The 19,221-nt window shown below is 47.3% G+C and overlaps 2 protein-coding genes across 4 annotated transcripts; one reads left to right on the forward strand and one right to left on the reverse strand.

The window, feature by feature from the left end:
- The first annotated feature begins 693 nt into the window (after window positions 1-693).
- Window positions 694-7,178, forward strand: slc29a3 (solute carrier family 29 member 3). Of its 3 annotated transcripts, none has more exons than XM_080016155.1 (7): window positions 694-805; window positions 2,456-2,512; window positions 2,569-2,900; window positions 3,589-3,671; window positions 4,183-4,409; window positions 5,137-5,299; window positions 6,066-7,178. In XM_080016155.1, the coding sequence occupies exons 3-7, from the start codon at window positions 2,607-2,609 to the stop codon at window positions 6,691-6,693; spliced, it is 1,395 nt and encodes a 464-aa protein (XP_079872281.1). In that variant the 5' UTR covers window positions 694-805; window positions 2,456-2,512; window positions 2,569-2,606; the 3' UTR covers window positions 6,694-7,178. The 3 variants fall into 3 exon arrangements, with proteins under 3 accessions (XP_079872281.1, XP_079872280.1, XP_079872279.1); XM_080016154.1 differs by having other exon boundaries at window positions 2,590-2,900; XM_080016153.1 differs by having other exon boundaries at window positions 2,456-2,900.
- Window positions 7,179-7,462: 284 nt separating this feature from the next.
- psap (prosaposin) lies at window positions 7,463-17,953 on the reverse strand. Its single transcript, XM_080016086.1, has 14 exons — window positions 17,791-17,953; window positions 15,167-15,300; window positions 14,676-14,750; window positions 14,365-14,490; window positions 13,426-13,599; window positions 12,969-13,112; window positions 12,815-12,871; window positions 10,484-10,615; window positions 10,029-10,124; window positions 9,704-9,887; window positions 9,058-9,218; window positions 8,905-8,985; window positions 8,381-8,488; window positions 7,463-7,947 (listed from the first exon to the last, which is right to left on the reverse strand). The coding sequence occupies exons 1-14, from the start codon at window positions 17,822-17,824 to the stop codon at window positions 7,912-7,914; spliced, it is 1,542 nt and encodes a 513-aa protein (XP_079872212.1). The 5' UTR covers window positions 17,825-17,953; the 3' UTR covers window positions 7,463-7,911.
- Window positions 17,954-19,221: the final 1,268 nt, after the last annotated feature.

The following is a 19,221-nucleotide window of genomic DNA, read 5'->3' on the forward strand; positions in this document are numbered from 1 at the left end:
TGATGTGAAAAACTCAATAAATATTTCGTTGAGAGCTGCGCTGTTGTTTGAACCGAGAGCCAAGCGCTTGCGTCCGCTAGAGGACGTGTTGACAATTTAGAACAAGTCAAATAATCCCAGGGAAGTTATTGAAATAGAGGTAAAAAATAGAAAATAAAAAATAAAAAATAGAAAATAAAATATAAAAAATAAAAAATAGAAAATAGAAAATAAAAAATAAAAAATAAAAAATAAAAAATAGAAAATAAAAAATAAAAAAATAAAAAATAAAAAATAAAAAATAGAAAATAAAAAATAAAAAATAGAAAATAGAAAATAAAAAATAAAAAATAGAAAATAGAAAATAAAATAAAAAAAATAGAAAATAAAAAATAAAAATAGAAAATAAAAAATAGAAAATAAAAAATAGAAAATAGAAAATAAAAAATAGAAAATAAAAAATAGAAAATAAAAAATAGAAAATAGAAAATAGAAAATAGAAAATAGAAAATAGAAAATAAAAAATAGAAAATAAAAAGGGTTTTTTGTTCCTTGTCCCGGGACGCGCTGGGCTGTGGCCACGTGGCTCCTTTTCCTGCGTCTTTTACTAAACAACGTCTCGTCCGAGCTACAGACGAGCTTTTACTTTGGAGGTAACGGAAGTCGTAAACCAACCAGGGCCGTAGCTTTGAAATGCGCCGGAAGTTGGCAACACGGGGGTGGGGGTGGGGGCAAGATGGCGGACGCGGCTCGGTGTTCGCCGCGTCTGGTTCGTTGACATGTTTCACGTCAACTCCACTTCGGTTCCGGAGCAGAGGGGAAGCCGGTAAGACGCGTTGACAGGCCGAGTCCCCGGCGCTCAACTTAACGCGTGTGGTCACTTCTTTCCGCTCCGTGTCCGAGATAAAAAAAGAAAAGAAAAAGCGAAATTATCAAGCGTTTTGACAGCGGCTGCGACGTTGCGTTTCAAGGCGCTTTTCTACCCGAAGGCGGCTGTTGTCGGCGTGAGGAGCCTCGGTGGCTCCGGCGGCGCACGGCGTCCCTTCTCCCGCTCGAGGCCCGTCCTCACGGTCGGTCCGTCTCCCGGAAGGATCCAACACAAACCCGATGCCGAGGAAGTGGCTTTAAGTTGGGAAAAAAAAATTCAGTTGCTTCAACAGATTTCTTGTGACTCGAAGAGAAAATATCTTCAGTCACAAAACAAAACGCAAGACAATCAGCAAAAGAAAATACAAAATGCAATGAAAGGCAGACAAATATATCTTCGCTTTCTATTTATTCTGTAATACAAGATGTTCAATGTGTCTTTAAATTAAAAAAAAATAATAATAATAAATATATATATATATTTATATATAATTTTTTTTTAATGCTTAATTGTTAAATTAAAGTGCACGCATGATACCTTCTTCTTTGAAACATGGTATTAATGGAAAACAATGTGATTAGATCCGCCCCCAGTGACATCATTTAATTCCGGTACAATGTTCAATTTCTCGGCTTTATAACGAACTGAACACGTTGAAAATCAGAATCAAGCAAACAACAGTGGACGCTGCAGAGGAGTCCGCGTCTCAAGACGCATCGTCTTTGTTCATTAGTGGCTCTTCACCGCTTCAATATGGCGGACGAGGCGTCTGCGTTTCCATGGTCCCCTCTCCTCGCTGCCGCTGCGCCCACGGCTCATTCCCGACACGTCGCAAAGTGGCAGCAACAAAGCGCGACGTACCGTAAACCAATCACTGCCCCTCAGAGTAAAACATGGCAAGATGCAAGAGCTTTATTCAACACAAACGTTCTTTCAGACATGTAGTGGAATGTCTTTGCATCGCGCCCAGCATCTGTCTTTATCTTTTCACTGCAATTGGTTCCAGATTTGGTGTATTATTACTTTAAAAAGTAACAGCAGCAGTAAAACTGTATTTCACTATGATGGTAAAATTTTGCAGTTGATCCACGGTTCACACACGAACCGAACCGATCAGCTACGTTGCGTAACACCACTACTTCAGTGCATTGTTTGCTTTCATTGTGCAACATGAATAAACCCTTATTTATCAATCTGCTGTTTTGATACGTACTATATATATATATATAGAGAGAGAGAGTATGTAACTCTTTCAGTGTGTTCTTGGTGCTGGTTAAGAAAGCCAAACAGTACGTTTTTAAATCACAGTCTAAATAAATGTGTGTTCACATTCCACAGCATCCAAAGCCCACTGCCCTGTCTCTCCTGAACAGGCAGCTTCCACTTTAATGTCCCCACACAGGCGGCTTTGTGCCCTTTAGTACATTGCGTTAGTTGCTTATTTTCAGGATTGAGTCATGTGAGAAGGGCGTTGAAGAGGCGTTGAAAATGGTTGTCGCTGCGGTGGCTGATGCTGTTTCAGTCCCCACACGTGGCCTGGACCCCCCCCACCCCCACCCACCCTCCCTCCCCCGTCAGGAGCTGATTGTGTCTCCTCCGCTCCCGCAGACTCGCCTCAGCGCTATGAGCTCCCAGCAGCGATAGTCGACCTGGAGGAGTGAAGTGGTAAGATTTCTCATCTTCCACAAACACTTCAAACGCGTCATCCCTCTCTCTCCCAGTTTCCCTTCTCGCTTCCGCAGGGTCTCCCAGTCTGAGGATGGACGGCACCGCGCCCCTGCAGCCCAGCCTCAACTCCTCCTACGTGCCCGGTGCCCCGTCGGAGGACGAGGAGAGCGAGGACCCGGGTGCCGGCGCGGACCACGCCCCACTGCTCGCCAAGGGTGTGGCACGGCACTGCCCCGAGGACTCGTACTGCCTGGTCTACATCATCTTCTTCCTCATGGGCATCGGCTCACTGCTGCCCTGGAACTTCTTCATCACGGCCAAGCAGTACTGGAGCTTCAAGCTGGGCGGCGGCGGCGGCGGCAAGGCGGAGCCATCTGAGCTCAGCGTAAGTCCAGCACGTCTGATACCGTGTTGATATTTGCGTCCTCTCGCTGTACATATCCAGCCTTTTCACTGCACGTGCTCGGTCCACTCCGTGCAGCCGCAGGGTGCGTGTGTGTGGAGGAGCCGCCGTGATCTCATGACGCCTCCGAGGACGAGCAGGAAACACGAGACGACACGCCCTGAGATCCACTGAAGAATGTGGGGAAAACATGCACATCATGTTTTATTTGTAGACTTCAAAGACATCAAACGTCTTTAGTTACAGAGAGGCTTCATCTTTAAACACAGATTAGAAAGGTCAGTAGAGATGGCAGTTTCACTGCTAAATGGAGTTCCTCACAAGAAAGTTCAGAAATGATAACAATTATTGAGATAAGTGAACAAAGCAGCCTCGTTGAAGCTGGAGAAGCTCATATTCAGTCATATTCTGGCCAAGTTATATTATTTAATATTAGAGGGAACAATAGAACAACAGCAGCAGTCGTGGTTGGACTCGGGTAGAAAGATTCTCTGCAACAAACCAAGTAAAGATTATTATCTGCACTCGAGGGAACGAGGCTAAAACTCCCAAAAATGGGAAGTGAAAACGTGCACAAAATGCAGCTGCAAGCAGCCAAAGAAAGGGACCTACCCACCACAGCCCCCCAAATAAGCTCCACTTCTCTCTCGCTCTCTCTCTCTCTCTCTAGGACTACTTTGAGAGTTACCTGGCGATCGCCTCCACTATTCCCTCCGTTCTGTGTCTGGTGCTAAACTACCTCCTCGTCAACAGGTTTGTTGACTGAGAATCATGTTTTGGTGGCCACTGAGTACACACACACACACACACGGTTCAGAACTCTGGTTCATACAATAAATGGTAAAAGTAGAAAGAAAGAAATTCATTAAAATACAATATTTAAAATTGACTACAATACATCCACAAATATATGTAAAAGCACACAAAAATAAAACCACAGGTACATAAAAAGTAGCCTCAGCCTAAACCAATAAAAGTCCCACAATACTCTTATTTTGTGACTTTTCTTATTTTGATACCACACAGTTATTGCCACATACATTAAAAGTTGTAGATAAGCAGCATAATATCAAGTCAATGAAGAGATATAAAACCATTTCATGAGGGTTTATGAAAATAAAACTGGTTAAAATAAATGGCTGAACTCTGTCACTCAGACTCAATTGTATGTAGTTATTGTTCTACATACAGTATCTGTACAGAATATACAGATATTTCTGCTTCAGATATTCATTCGTGTGTGTGTGTGTGTGAGCGTGCGCAGGCTGTCCCCCACCGTGCGCGTGCTCTCCTCGCTGGCCGTCACCCTGGCGGTGTTCGTGCTGACCACGGTGCTGGTGAAGGTGGACGTGTCGGGTTGCCGGACCCAGTTCTTGGCGGGGACGCTGGGCTGCGTGGCGCTGGTCAGCGGAGCCTCCAACCTGTTCTCCGGCAGCGTGTTCGGCCTCAGCGGACACTTCCCCATGAGGATCTCCCAGGCGCTCATCTCAGGTACCGGACAGGAGGAGGAGTCCACAGTCAGGGCTGAAAGTTCCACACCGGGTTTTGGAATTGGCCTGATTTAGCTGCAGCTTTTTAAAAAGACAAAACTTGTGAGAATTGGAAGCCAAAGGCTTTTTTTTTTTTTAATATGTATTTATTTATTTTATATTTCTTTTCAGCTGTTAACAATGACTAAAGAATCAGGTCATCACATCCTATGATAATACACATTCTGTATTATCATATCATTCTGTTAATCACTGAATATTGTAGTAACCAGATAATAAAGAGATGATAGTGATGTCACTGTTCCTCACCCTCCTCCGTTCACTGGAACTCAAACCGTGAAAATAAAGTGAAATGACTTCTTAAAACACAAGGTTGATGCTTTATCCAGGTCCATTTTTAAATAAGATGTCGTGTGTCGAGGACTGTGCGAACCATATTGTCTCTATAAACAAGTTTAGAGAAACTCTTAGTGTTGCTCAACTTGATGAACTTTAAGTTTCACTTCCTGGTCCGGACTGGTCAGACATCGTCCTCTCAACTTTGTGTCCATGTCACGAACGGCAGAGTAAGAAGTACGTCAGCACTTAAAATAATTTCAAAATCCTTGTTTGGGTTCAGAAAGTGTCTGGTGGGGATTGACCATCACTCGCTCTCTTAGTGGTTAGATTGATTGATTGATATTGATTTAATAGGCTCCGAGCGTCAATCTTCCTCCTCTCTGTCGCAGGTCAGGCCATGGGCGGCACTCTGACGGCGGTGGCATCCATCTTGGATCTGGCGCTGGCCGAGGACGTGACGGACAGCGCTCTGGCTTACTTCCTGACAGCGGACATCTTCATCGTGCTCTGCATCGGGGCGTTCCTCCTGCTGCCCAGGCTGCCGTACTCACGGTGCGTCCAGAAGAAACCACGTTCAACTTGTAGTTTTCAATCCCAGTCGCTCTTGAGATTCACATGTAAACATGTAACCAAGTGGACCCTCTCCGGGCCACCAGGGGGCAGCCTCACTCACTCGCTCAACTTTCTGAGCAGGAATCCTGTCGACATTGGTTTTTCTTCTCAGGACGTGATGACTCCACAGTCACATGCTCAGAAATGTGCAATGTTTGCAGCAAATGGCCGTGGAGATGAGCCCTGCTAAATGGTGATCACCTGCCAGAGACAGAAGATTTGATTTGGATCAAACTAAGTTTAAAGTTATGAATAAAACCCTTGTGAGAGAGGACCAGGCTCTTGGACCTAAATATAGATCGCCTTTTTATCAAAAAAAGAAAAAGTACAATACCTGATGTGTTAAAATATGTGCAATACGCTTCGTACTCTAATTTCTATTTATGGTGTTTTTTCTATATATTAGTATTGTTTGTAGTGCTTACCCCTATATACTCTATTTCCGTCTGTCCCCCTTTTTGCTGCTGTAACAATGTAAATGTACCCGTTGTGGGACTAATAAAGGTTTGTCTTAATTCTTTAAATCTTTTCACTCATTTTATAAGGTTTTAAGATAAAAGACTTAATGATTCCATTTCTTTTTTCTACATTAATACATGTCTTTAGATGGCTGATCAACCATAATGAGTGGGTTAGAAACTAAAGATCGGCATCAACCTACCAGTTCTGAGCCTTCAAAATAAAAGCTCCCCTCTCCCTGTTCCAGACACTACCTGCTGGCAGCGCAGTGCGGCGTGCCGGGCTTAGTGACGGAGTCCGACAGCCAGGTGGCGCTGAGGAGCACCTCGGTCCCTCCCCTCCAGCCCATCCTGAGGAAGACGTGGGCGCTGGGCCTGAGCGTCTTCTACGTCTTCTTCGTGTCCATCCTGGTGTTCCCGGCGCTGTCGTCGGGCATCCAGTCGGTGGACAGGGACTCGGGGAGCCCCTGGACCACCACCTACTTCACGCCCCTCGTCGCCTTCCTCATCTACAACATGGCCGACTTCTGCGGGCGGCAGGCCACGGCCTGGTTGCAGGCCCCGGGCCCCACCAGCAAGGCGCTGCCGGTGCTGGTGCTGCTCCGCTCTGTGCTGGTGCCGCTCCTCGTCTTCTGCAACTACCAGCCCAGGAACCACCTCCACACGGTGGTGTTCAGCCACGACCTGTACCCCGTGCTGTTCAACTGCCTGCTGGGCGTCTCCAACGGGTACCTGGGCACGCTGCCCATGATCTATGGCCCCAAGGTGGTGCCGCGCGAGCTGGCCGAAGCCACGGGCGTGGTCATGTCCTTCTTCCTCACGCTGGGGCTGGCGGTGGGCTCGGCCATGTCGGTGCTGCTGGTGCACTGTATCTGACGGGTGCTTCGGAGCCCCCGCCACCCCACCCCACCCTGTGGACAGGACTGTGGGGTGGAGCCTCCGTGCCACCTGCTTAGCTACACTGGAACTGCACCAGAAACATTGATGGAACTCAGCTTTCTGAAGGACCTGCCACTTTTCCATCAGTGGAAGGGAATCCCCGTTCTGATCAGCCTCAGAATCTTGTAAATCGATCCAGTATGGAAAAGCCTCAGCGGACAGAGTTTAAAACCTCCAGAGTGGATCAGTTTAGAAGATCACTTGGGTCCATTTCCAATGGTTCAAAAATAAGGTTAAATACTGGTGAGTTTGAACCGAGGCCTTTCAGGAGAAACTCAGGAATAAAGTGTCTTCCAGTTTAATGGAACAGTCGTTCAGAGCCACATGACGTTTGTTTTGCTCCATGAAGGACGTCGCTTGTATTTAATGGAATGTAAATTGGGTGAAATGTTTATGTAATTACCACTTTGACCAAATTAAATGTTGACACCAAATTGTGGATTTAATTTTTTGTAATTGTGAAAGCTTCTAACCAGTTCAGTTTTAGATTCTACGGCCTGAGCGTATAAAAACAAGACAATTATATCAAGTGAAATGTGAACATTCTACACTTGGCAACAAAGAAGAAATGTGAGAATCAGTTTGACTGTTTCTCAAAACACTAAAACAGCAGTTAATTTTTATAACATACAGCCGAGTAGATTAGGAGTTTCTTGTAACAGGTAGTTAGAGCAGAGTATCAACAACAGATTCAAACAACATGGAATTCCAGTGGATTTGGATTCACTTTATTTCAATTGTTAAAAATCCAACAGTTTCTCTCTGGACAAGATGAAAATCTAGACAAAAGTAAAGAACACAGGCGTGGCCCCGCGGCTCCTCGTCCCACGACAACCCAACGCTTCCACACAACAATCACTTCTCTGGCTCAGACTCCAGTTGGCGGCCATCTCGAGTGTGAACGGAACTTCTGCCGCGCTGTTCGCTTTGTGCCACATTCAGAGAAAAGGCGATCGGGAAAAAAAAAAACACCCCAACACCCTCAGTCCTTATCAGCAGGGATTAAATTCATTTCAAAAACAATCACATATTACAAATCTCACTTACAAAAAAAAGAAAGGGAGGAATGGGGCAGATGATTAAAAGGGTGAAGCAGCGCTACAGTATTTTCCTCTTGGTTCCTGGGGGGGGGGGGGGGGGGGGGGGTGTGACTCCTTACACCCACACGTGGCGCTCGCAGTGAGCGACCGCCTGCAAACAAACAAAGCTGCACTTACAAGGCGGAATTAAGAGCAACAAACATTTTAAACATTGGAAAAAAATCACATAACGTACAAGAAAAAAAAATTCTTGTAAAATTCAGGTTCTATTGAAGTTATTCACCCCACACGTCGGTGGAACTGACGCTCGTGTTTCCTCACTTTGTATAATTACATTAAAGCAACAATATCATCTAAAACTCAGTTTCATCTGTTCACTTTTTGAAATGTAATCAATTATCCACTGAACATTTTGTAATAGGAGTTTTAAACCCGACACGTCCTTTCAAACGTTGAATCCTAAAAACGCATCCAAATATCTTTGCAGTCAACGTCCACTCGTCTTGCGTCAGAAATTCAGGTTTTTCTTTCTATGAACAAACCCAAAACCTTCCTTTCCCAGATGACGACGTGAAGGTACTTACGTTGCAGCGCGTCGCTGTCTGCATGTTCTTGCACCAGAAGGCAGGACCCCAGCTGCACTGCTCCGTCCCCAGCAGCCCCCGCTGCGCCTCAGGGCACGCGCCCACTTTCTGCACGCACACACAGAGAGAGACAGAGAGACACAAAGAGAGACAGACAGCCGCATTTGAAAAGAGCTCTTTACACTGAAGCGTCTAATCTTGAGGAGGAAGTGTCCGAAACCCAAGACAATGTGCTCCCAGTGATGTGCAACAATGAATCATCCTCAGGCGACGCTGATGAAATATAAAAATTAATAAATATAAAGCCTATGACCATCATGGCCGGTTCGATGACTCAGTGCATATCGTGAAGCATTGAAATATCAAGGGAAACCTGTTCTACACGGAGAAAAATAAAACCCTGAAATATGCCTGGAGTCTAATGACTGACGTGCAGCTGGTGTTTGCGCCGCCTGTTTCTGGCACAAACTGTTCTTATCCAACACTGAAGCGCGACGAGGGTTCAAGGGTTGCGTGGTCCTCACCATGCACACAAACTCTGGATCCAACATCTGCAGCAGCAGCTGGACCAGGGCCGGTTCGTACTGCTGCACCAACTGGTCGCACTGCCAGAGAGATACCCGGGTTAGAGAGACAGCCAGGCGAGAGAGAGAGACATGTATGGGGACGCGTCTCACCTCGCTCTTCATGGCGTCGGGCAGGAAGTTGCAGACCTTCCTCACGGCGTCCTCGATCTGGGCCTCGGTGGCGTTCTGCTCCAGGATGCCGTCGATGTAGCGCACGGCCGCTTTGCACACGTCACAGAAGCCGCCGGCCTGGAAGCGAGTCTGATCCATGACTGAAAGCAAAAGACACGTTGCTTCGCTTCTGAATCCGTGTTAAAATGTTAAATAGGAGTTATGCTTCTGTTGCCCCACGTCAAGAGTCCGGTTCATTTCAATGCGATTCAGTCAAATGTTTTACCGCGTCAGACGACGAGGCTGAAGAGTGAAACAAGTCTCAGGTTTAAAATGTAAAACATCGCGGTGTTGTCAGATCTTCAGCTCTAGCAACAAGGTTTAGGAACTCCATCAATAATGTTTAATATTTAAAAACACTTTGAACATTGTGCGTCAAACGGGTCATAAAGACCAGAAACAAACTCAAAATCTCGGAAGAAAACCAGAATCCACAGCACAAAGAGAAGCTCCACTTTAAAAGTTTAAACCTGGTTTCATGTCGTGAACGTGTTTTCTGCTGCGTCACCGCCTGGACTCCTGTCAAACAGTCGCTCCAACCTGTTCAGTCCGGCTTAGATAAAACAAGGCTGGAAGCTGAACCTACGCTTGACGGTGCGCGGGGCGTCGCTGCAGAGCCCCAGCACGGAGCACACGGTCCTGGGGTCGGCCTGCTGCACCAGCAGCTCGATGATGGCCTGGCCGTACGCCTCGATCAGGTCCTTGCACTGGGCCGTCAGGGTGCGGGGCAGCACCATGCACACCTCCTCCACCGCGTGGATCACCTCCTCCTGGTGGGGGGGGGGGGGTCGTTAGCGTGTGACACACACACACACACACACACACACACACACACACACACACACACACACACACACACACACACACACACACACACACACACACACACACACACACACACACACACACACCTCTGTGGTCTGCTCCTGCAGCATGCTCTCCAGCTGCTTCATCACAAACTCGCAGATGGCGCACTGCGGGGACTCCAGTGCACGGCCCGTGGACTTCTGGGGGGAGGATGAGAAGACAAGTCAGGAAGAGTTCAGGAGCAGAGGTGGAACCAAAGTATAAGTACTCTTGTCACCAAAATCAAGTACATTTTCAAGTATGTGTACTTCAGTATATTCCATCCACTACATTTCAAAGTCAATATCTGTCATCGATGGTGGTACTGTGACGGGAAACGGGGATTTGGAACCCCAGTTTGGGCAGCACTGGGATCTAAGATCAAGTCCGCGCGACAACAATTCATATTCTTGTTCATATTTAAATGTGGGAACACTTCAGCCAATAATTCAAGTATAGCTATGCAGTTTGAAAACCAACTTGTAGATGGGTCCCTAACCTGCCAGTGAACACGTTTTACCTTGGGATGCAGGGTGGAGGCTGGAAACAACTTGAGGGCGGGGACGGACTTGGCCGGGCGGAGCGTCATCATGGGAGAGGGCTTCTTGGAGGCCGAGCAGAAGCCGGTGCGGGCGCAGAGCTCCTTGGGCGGCTGCGGACACAACACGCAGAGTTGGACGGGACCCAAAGGTTTCCATGACGACCAACACCCCACACAGCACAATGTCACAGCTCACAGAAGGGATGCGCCAATAGTCAGGAAATGAGGACTTCCTGGCGTTACCTTTGCAAAAACAATTGATTCAAGCACAGCAAACTATGCTGGGGGGGTTTGACAGGACATCGGGGGTAGAGGGGGGGGATTCAAATCGGGGGGACTGAAGGTGCTTCAGCTATAGTGCAGCTACAGGGAGTAAGCCACCGGGACACCTGAGGATAATTATTTAAAGTATAACCATTTTTTAATAGTTTCTCATGTAGTTTTAAAGTGCAAATAATAATAATGATGATCATAATAATAATAATTATAATAACCACTGTGAATTCAGTTTTTATGTCTGGGACGTCGTCACCAAACAAATTGTTTTGGTGAATCTGTCCTCTGGTGTTAATTGTGCAAAAAAATAAAAAATAATTTAAAAACCATGTACATGTTATTGCGATCCATTTCTCTGTTCCACAATGCGTACGGTCACGTTTTTGTACCACAAATGGTCATAACGGCACGTGATGTGGGGATGGTGTGGTTTGAGCAGCCACACCCGTCCTGGTTCCCGGTAACCGGGGAACCCAGGATCAGTGTGGCCGCATGCCTGTTGCGCGTACGGCCACAATGTTAGCATTCAAACAAAGTCAACATGCAGCGTCCATTCAAGACAAATCTCTTGCCCACAGTGAGGACATGCAGTACAACCGTCCGTCGGGTGACGGAACCAAAGCGTCAATGACAAAAACCAGCAAAGTGCCCATGAAACGACACAGTGGACCCTGCTCATGTTGGGTCAAGAACTCAAACAAACAGGTTTCCATCCAAGCAAAGTGACAGAACGACAGGGCTGTGCTCCGCGTTAGTGGTTAGTAGCTGGATGGCGTGTGGTTCTACAGACAGATGGGATGCTACAGACAGAACAGACCTACCTGCTCCTGGGAACCAGCACAGAGAGGCAGAGAGGGAGAAAACACAGCAGAAAGATTGATAAATAAACAAACAGCAGAGAGAAAGTAGAAAATAAAATGGAGGTGATAAAAGAACAAGAGGCAGGACTGCAACTGCTATGGGCTTAACTCAGTTCCGCTCAAATTATTTGTTCTAACCATTATAATTATATATCAATATTATATTTACATAACAATCTGACCACATTGGGCTCACTAGTTAGCATCATGTTGCCTATGCTCATAGATTGTACAAATATTGTATTTACGGTCAACTTCTGCAACAACTAAACTTCCCTGCAGGGTTTGATAAGCATTCCAATACTACCCACTGTGCCAAAAACCTGGTAAACACCAGCTTACATCCAGCATTTGTCATCGGTGGGAAAGGAAAAACCTTGGTTTCAGTTCCAGGTCAAATCAAATTTTATTATTATTTTTTTTAATATCAGCTCCACCGCCCATGGGCTCCGATGTAAACAGGACCCCCAGGTCGACCTGCTAATTTTGGCCCCTTTACCTGCGGGGACGCGACATGCGTTGAAGTTCCGGACGCTAACGCGGTAAACAGGAATAGCCATGTATCATTACATCATTATAGATCCCATTTAGAATCCAAAATCAAAAGTTATGGACTTTTTATCCCGCACGGTGGGGGTGGGGGTACCATGAAATGTTTTGAGTGCGGGGATCGCTCAGTGGGAACCACAGCGGAGAAGCCCGACGCTCTCGGAGCCACTCCAGCACCACCCCAAGTCCCCGAAACGGAGGAGCGTCTCGCCACTGAATGACTAGTGCTACTCCACGCTGCTGCTACTACTGTAGTGCTGGGTCGTTCACGATGCAGCACTACAGTAGTACATGATGTTTCTTTTGAACTGCTTGAAAATACTTTTTCCCAGTTTAATGTTGTTTGTTTAAGTTTGGCTCCTCTTCTGTTCTATTCACATTCACACTGGAACCATGACTCACCCCTTTTCGGGGGTGTTCTTGACGTTGAACGTGGCACACCAGAGAAAAAGATAAATAAACACATTTTCAAAAGGGAGTTCTCCTGGCAATGGGAGGGGGTCAATCACCTAAAATTAGGGTTTATTTAAGTGTAAAAATGGTGCAAAATTTTCATCTTGATTGTAATTTTCTTTCATGGCGGATCTTTCCATTTTAAGCACAAGAAAACAACGCAATAACTCACCATGGACAGGAGCTGCTCAACGATGAGGGGAGCGTATTGGCTGACGTACTGCTTGCACTGCAACAAAAGAAAGCAGAGTCAACACACAACAACCGGGCTTCCCTCGGGTGTAGCCTCCCATTAAAAACAGGAATGCGCTGATAGGGGCCCTCACCAGGTCGGACATGCCGGGCCCCAGCAGGTCGCACTGGCTCTCCACCTTCTCGATGAGCGAGTTGACGAAAGTGGCGTTGCTTTTTGCCTGCTGCTGGGCGTCCGTCAGGAACTGGACACAGTCCTGGCACACGTCGACGTCCTCCTGGAAGCCACACAGCGAACCGGGCGGCAAATCAGCGACCGGCAATAAGTTGCCTCAGGGAACCACCCTTAGGTCATTGTCAACCATCTCATGTAGTCTGGTTGCACCGCAGTCAAGCACTTTTCATATGTTAAGAGTAAGTGCAGCAAAACCATATGTAGGATAATGTTATCCTGGAACATTGATTTATTCTGTCCAAATATTAAAACATGGATCATAACTATATAGAATCATTATCACTTAAATATAAAATTATTACAATTCTCTGCCAATGAATTGACCGTTTCACAGTAGCAAACTCGAGGCATGGTACCTGCTTGGGGGCCTCCTTCTTGGGGGCCTCCTGCGGGTAGAGCAGCTGAGGTACGTTGAGCAGGAAGGGGACCATGGGGATCTCATTGGACTGGATCTGCTTCTTGTGCTGGGCCAGCACCGCCCGCTGGGGGCGACACAGCCCCAGGGCGGAGCACACCACGCCCGGATCCTCCTGCAACACCACGGCGCGTCAACACCAGACACGGCCAAAAGCCACCGCATGGAAGCAACGAAGGAGGAGATCTGTGTCAAGTGGCTCTCATCAAATGTCATTCTGTGAACCCTGGCCCTGCGTCTCCATCAATTATGTAAAGTTCTTCCAAATACAAAGAGGATTGTGTGCTGTTGTTTAGATCCAGCACAATTAAGGCCACGCTAAACCCCTTTCCTCAGAACTGCAGGAGAACAAAAGCGGTTACCTCATCTGGCTGCAAGCTACAGGATTAGACGCTGTGGGCCTTCTATCCAGTTTAAATGCTGTCATACACATGTTAGTTTGATAAGTGGTAATCCGCAAGATTATTCAGTTAAAAAAAGATAATACCGCCAACCTTCCATGTTTTAAACATTATTTAGCTGCTGTTTTAAGGATTTGGATGATATAGATTCTTTAAAGTACAAAACTTGAGACATTGATGGGTAAATGCTGTGAGCCTCCTCCAGCAGATGAAAGTCAAACAAAGGGTGACACAGAGGACGTTGACATCACGTGGCGTTTGAGCGTTGCACAATCGCTGCTCTGTTTCCATTCAGTGACACCCGCTTCTCCATCAAAGGAGCTTATTCAGCACTTTCAACTTCCCCTTAGCGCCGCTTCCCTCGTCCCTCTGAGGCTCAAAGAGCCGGACAGACTGGGTGGGAGGTGAAGCCACAGTCTGAAACCATCACTTCCACACATCAACAGTTAACCAGCGCTGGCTTTGGCACACATACACACCAGCTCTCCGGTGATGATGCCGATCAGGACGGGGTAGTAGCTGTCCACCATATCCTTGCACTCTGCGGTCAGACCCTGGTCTGGGATCAGCTGACAGGCCTTCTCCAGGTAGCCCAGGATCTCAGACTGGAAGGATAAGAGGGAAAGGAAAGAAAGCAAGAGAAAAAAAAAAAAATCTATTCAGTTCAAATGGCCTAATAGTTATTTCTGTCTTTTTAGAAATAACTGCAGCAGTTTGGCACGACTGCTGCTGCCAGGGAATTAATGAAGTGTCATTTTATTTCTTCTTAGAGGTTTACTCTGCGTCTCACCTCTGTGGCATTGTCTTTCAGCAGCTGCTCCACCACTGTCAGCACTTCTTTACACAGGTCACATGGCACAGATTTCTACAACATACAAAATTATTTTGAGATAAAGAGTCAAGCATTGGGCAAAAAAGAAGATTTCATAATTCATTCAATGAACGTTGGAAAGTAAAATAAATACATCTACGACAAATATACAATTTTTTATCAGTTATTTTTTGAATTCTCGCTGAGTATGTGAGCTGGCCGGCACCCAGAGCGATGCAACACGACCAGGCGGACTCAGTCCAAGAGACCGATGAGGGACCGTGGGCTTACATCTGGACTAATCACCGTGCAAGTACCTTCCCTGCAGTAAGAGCTAAAAAAAAAAAGTCCCTCAAAACAGAGTTCTAAGAACTACGATTGTTCCCGGTCCCTGCAGTGCGGACACAAAAAAGGGAGGGTTCTTCCAAAAAGTTCTTGGGACCGTGAAAAGGTCCTGGCCCGGCTCTCACCATGTGGGCCTGGTTCCACACGTTCTGCTGGCAGTGAGACACGGCGCCGCACAGGGAGGCCGTCTTGACGTTCTGGCACCAGTAGGGGGGGCCACGAGCACACTGCGCCGTCCCAGGCAGGGGGGAGGCGGCAGCTGAGAGTCACAAGAGAAAACAAAAACAGAAATGCGTAGATTTTTTAAACTGCCTTTAAAACAAAGCAGCTCTGATGAGCATGACTCAGCGACGGGCAGTTTGTTCATGTAAGCAGCCGTTTTACATGCGTTGTCAGTGAACAAAGAATCTAGTGAAGGTGCCTGATCACAATCCAAATGAGTCACAGACAATAAACTTCCCCACCCAGTTCCTCTCCAGTCTAATGTTTCCCCCTTCAAATAAACTGAAATCAGTTACATTACAATTATAGTAAAAATTCCGAGCTCCCATTTCAGTAGAACAGAGTCAAGCGGCAACATTCTCAAAGTGGATCACAGCCGTTAGTGGATAACCATAGTGGATAAAATATCTATTCTGGAAAGGCGAGGGAATGGGACTGTAGTGATATTTGTTTTTCAGCACACTGACATGCAATGCTCTTTACAACAAGTCCTGATGTGTGATAACAGGCTGAGTAAGAAAGATTGGGAGGATACCAAAACATTTTACGGACTAAGTTGCATTGCAATTCAGCAAAAAGTAAATAGCGGTTTGGCAAACTAGTTCAAACTGCTGGACAAACGGAAAGGGGGAAATTACTTAAAACATTGTCCATTGTAAAATAATGTCCTGTGGACACGTTGCTTGCTCAATAAGATCCACACCAGAATCCTATCAATTGAGGCACAATGTCACAGGTTAATATGTATTTTCTGCCAGACATCAGCATGTCTGTGTGTGCTCAAGTACAACAATGTGTGAGGGGAGAATTTTAAGAAACAAATATGGAGACTGCTTTAATCTTGGTGACCTTTTCATTTACAACATTTTTGTTTTAAACCACAGGCCAGTTGGTGTTACAGCCACTAAGTAATATTTGTGTATTTCAGCAATCGTATTTGGCTAGAGCGATAAAGACAGACTGGCTCAATACTGATAAGTAGGTCACCAAAGAATAGATTCTGAAAGTAGAACTGGTTAGGTATCTCACAAGTTAATAAACGAGGTTAAAAACCAAAAACAGCTGCAACAAGGAAGTGAAAACTGCATTCATGCAATAACTGGACCATAAAAAACAGGTTGTGATCGAACTAAAAAAACAAAACAATGCATTCCATTGATCACAGGGTGGGGGTGCATCAAAGTTGGACGGGTAGGGATCTGTTAACAACGAGGTGCTCTGCTTTTTTTAACACCACACTTGGCCAAACAGGCCCCGTGGACTGTAGTTTCCTCACGTCTAGACCACTGCCCAGTGATGTGGCCAGGTGCTGCAGGGAAGGATTTAGGAAAAGCAGCCGGTCTAGCCCTCCCATGCACACCACGGTCTGATGTAAACAACGTGCATTTCACTCTCCCGGTTGGAAGTCGAGGTGAGGTCGACGGCATCACGCCGCGTCTTTGTAGGGAACATCCACATATCGAAAATTCCAAATTGTTTGTATAATCAACTCGCATTCAGCTCTAACGCACATACACCCCCCCCCACCAGGGGTCTCGTGGCAGTTTCTAAACCTAGAACACAACCAAAGCAAGTGAAGCAACACCTAACAGCCCTACACTACAAAGATCAATATGTACACGAGCATGGTGTAAGATTTCACTTTGTGTGCATAAGTTCATATGAGTGTGTGTGTGTGTATATATATATATAGATAGTATAAGTGTATACGAATAAGATATGTAAAGTAATGTTTGCGAGATAGGATGTCGTTGTACTTTTCTGATTTGATGTGGTTGTTTTGTCTGTAAGTGTCCTATTTGTTGACATGTTTTTATGTTCTGTGTGGACTCCAGGAAGAGCAGCTGATGTTCTGCATCAGCTCATGGGGATCCTTAAAAATATATAGAGCACCTTTCCATGTGCTTCACACAGGAAGTGAGCATAATACATAACACCACAACTAAAAACATATAGAGATAGGAACAATTACACAAACACAAGTCTAAACAACCATAAGCTGCTTTTTAAAAAGGTGTTCTGAAAGTGTGTTGCTGTTCACGGGACCCAGCAGGCCCGGGCACCATCTCTTTTTAACAATATTCACAAACAACTCTGAGAAATTACATTTTCGAAGGACGTAATGGAAGCGCCGGCAGCTGACTTCAGCCAGCTAGGCTAACAGGGAACTGTAGCTACGCTGGCTAGGCTGCGCTATGCTAAGCTAAGCTATCATGCATTGCAGGCGGCGAGAGCTAGGCTAGGCTAGGCTAGGCTAGGCTAGGCTAACACGTTATCTTAACTACGGTGGTGGGGCTACGTCAGAACGTACTTATTTAGCCCCATAAAGCTTCTAATCTGCCTTCGTTCTGTCAGTTGTGGAACCGACGAACCAGTTCCACTTCGCCTGTTGTTGTTGTTGTTGTTGACACCCGCAGCTCGAAGCTCCGTCACAGTTACACAAGCACTGAAAGCTTCCTCGGACAACCGGCTCGACGCGCACCAGCTCCGCCTCGGTCGGTTAACGACCTCGGCGTCTTGTCGGTACCTGAGCACACGAGCAGCAGCGCTAGCAGCAGCATGACGACGACGATGATTCCGCTGTTTGAGGTGTGTTTTCCGGCGTGTCGCGGGGCTGCGGCGTCGGCGTGGGCGTCCAGGTCCCGGCTCCTCCGTCTCTGAGCCGCAGTGCGGAGCAGCGCCTTATATCAGCTGACTGCCCCCCCCCGGGGAACAGCGCACGACGCCCCCCTACGAGGGAACAGCTTCACGACGCCCCCCCGGGGAACAGCGAACGACGCCCCCCTCCGAGGGAACAGCTTCACGACGCCCCCCCCGGGGGACAGCTTCACGACGCCCCCCTCCGAGGGAACAGCTTCACGACGCCCCCCCCGGGGAACAGCGAACGACGCCCCCTCCGAGGGAACAGCTTCACGACGCCCCCCCCGGGGGACAGCTTCACGACGCCCCCCTCCGAGGGAACAGCGAACGACGCCCCCCCCCCCCCCGGGGAACAGCGCACGACGCCCCCCTCCGAGGGAACAGCTTCACGACGCCCCCCCCGGGGAACAGCGAACGACGCCCCCCTCCGAGGGAACAGCTTCACGACGCCCCCCTCCGAGGGAACAGCGCACGACGCCCCCCTCCGAGGGAACAGCTTCACGACGCCCCCCCCCGGGGAACAGCTTCACGACGCCCCCCTCCGAGGGAACAGCTTCACGACGCCCCCCCCCGGGGAACAGCTTCACGACGCCCCCCTCCGAGGGAACAGCTTCACGACGCCCCCCCCGGGGAACAGCGCACGACGCCCCCCTCCGAGGGAACAGCGCACGACGCCCCCCCCCCTCCGGAGCAACAGCGGTCATGTGACTGGTCCTGTGCGGATCGACCGCTTTTGGGGAGTCGTTCCTTTCGAACCACAACCTGGAGATGTATCGACCTTTCGTCTGGGATGTTCCGCGTTTTTTTTTTTTTTTTTTTTACTTTTTCGGTCACGACCTCAACTATATTTTGCTACTGAGGGAGTTTATCCACATTCAGTTGAATTCATCATGTAGAACCTTGTTTTCATGACGATTAGATGTAAATGACACTTCCTTATGCAGAACAGAGACCACGTGCCAAGATAATCCCATAAAAATGACAGCGACACGCAACAGAACTCTGGCGTTTTTTATGTTCCTAATTGCATTGACTCCAATCTTCGGGGGTTTGCGGTCGGTGTTTGGAGGGAAGAGACTGCGGCGGGAGGCTCTGGCACAGGCCCCGTGCACAGCCTCCCACGACGGTCGTTTCCTTTGTGAGCGCCCCCCGGGGTGTGAAGTCACAAACAGCAGAGCTCTATGCTGTGTCTCACCCTTTGTAGACTTTTGAGTGTTTACAGGTGGTTTCAAACAGGGACGTTCGTCTCACCAACCACGTTTCACCACGTATGAAACATTAAAGTAATTTAGACTCGGTGTGTGTGTACGCAATAAAA

This window comes from Zeus faber, assembly GCF_960531495.2.
Source record: "Zeus faber genome assembly, chromosome: 16".
NCBI lineage: Eukaryota > Metazoa > Chordata > Actinopteri > Zeiformes > Zeidae > Zeus > Zeus faber.

Coding starts and splice junctions, on each gene's coding strand:
- slc29a3 (XM_080016153.1), top strand. CDS start 2,607: ATGGACGGCACCGCGCCCCTGCAGCCCAGCCTCAACTCCTCCTACGTG. Junction 4,410..5,136: donor CTCCCAGGCGCTCATCTCAG/GTACCGGACAGG, acceptor TCTCTGTCGCAG/GTCAGGCCATGGGCGGCACT. Junction 5,300..6,065: donor CCCAGGCTGCCGTACTCACG/GTGCGTCCAGAA, acceptor TCCCTGTTCCAG/ACACTACCTGCTGGCAGCGC.
- psap (XM_080016086.1), bottom strand. CDS start 17,824: ATGCTGCTGCTAGCGCTGCTGCTCGTGTGCTCAG. Junction 10,616..12,814: donor TTGAGCAGCTCCTGTCCATG/GTGAGTTATTGC, acceptor TTGTGTCCGCAG/CCGCCCAAGGAGCTCTGCGC. Junction 7,948..8,380: donor AGACAGCGACGCGCTGCAAC/GTAAGTACCTTC, acceptor GTTTGTTTGCAG/GCGGTCGCTCACTGCGAGCG.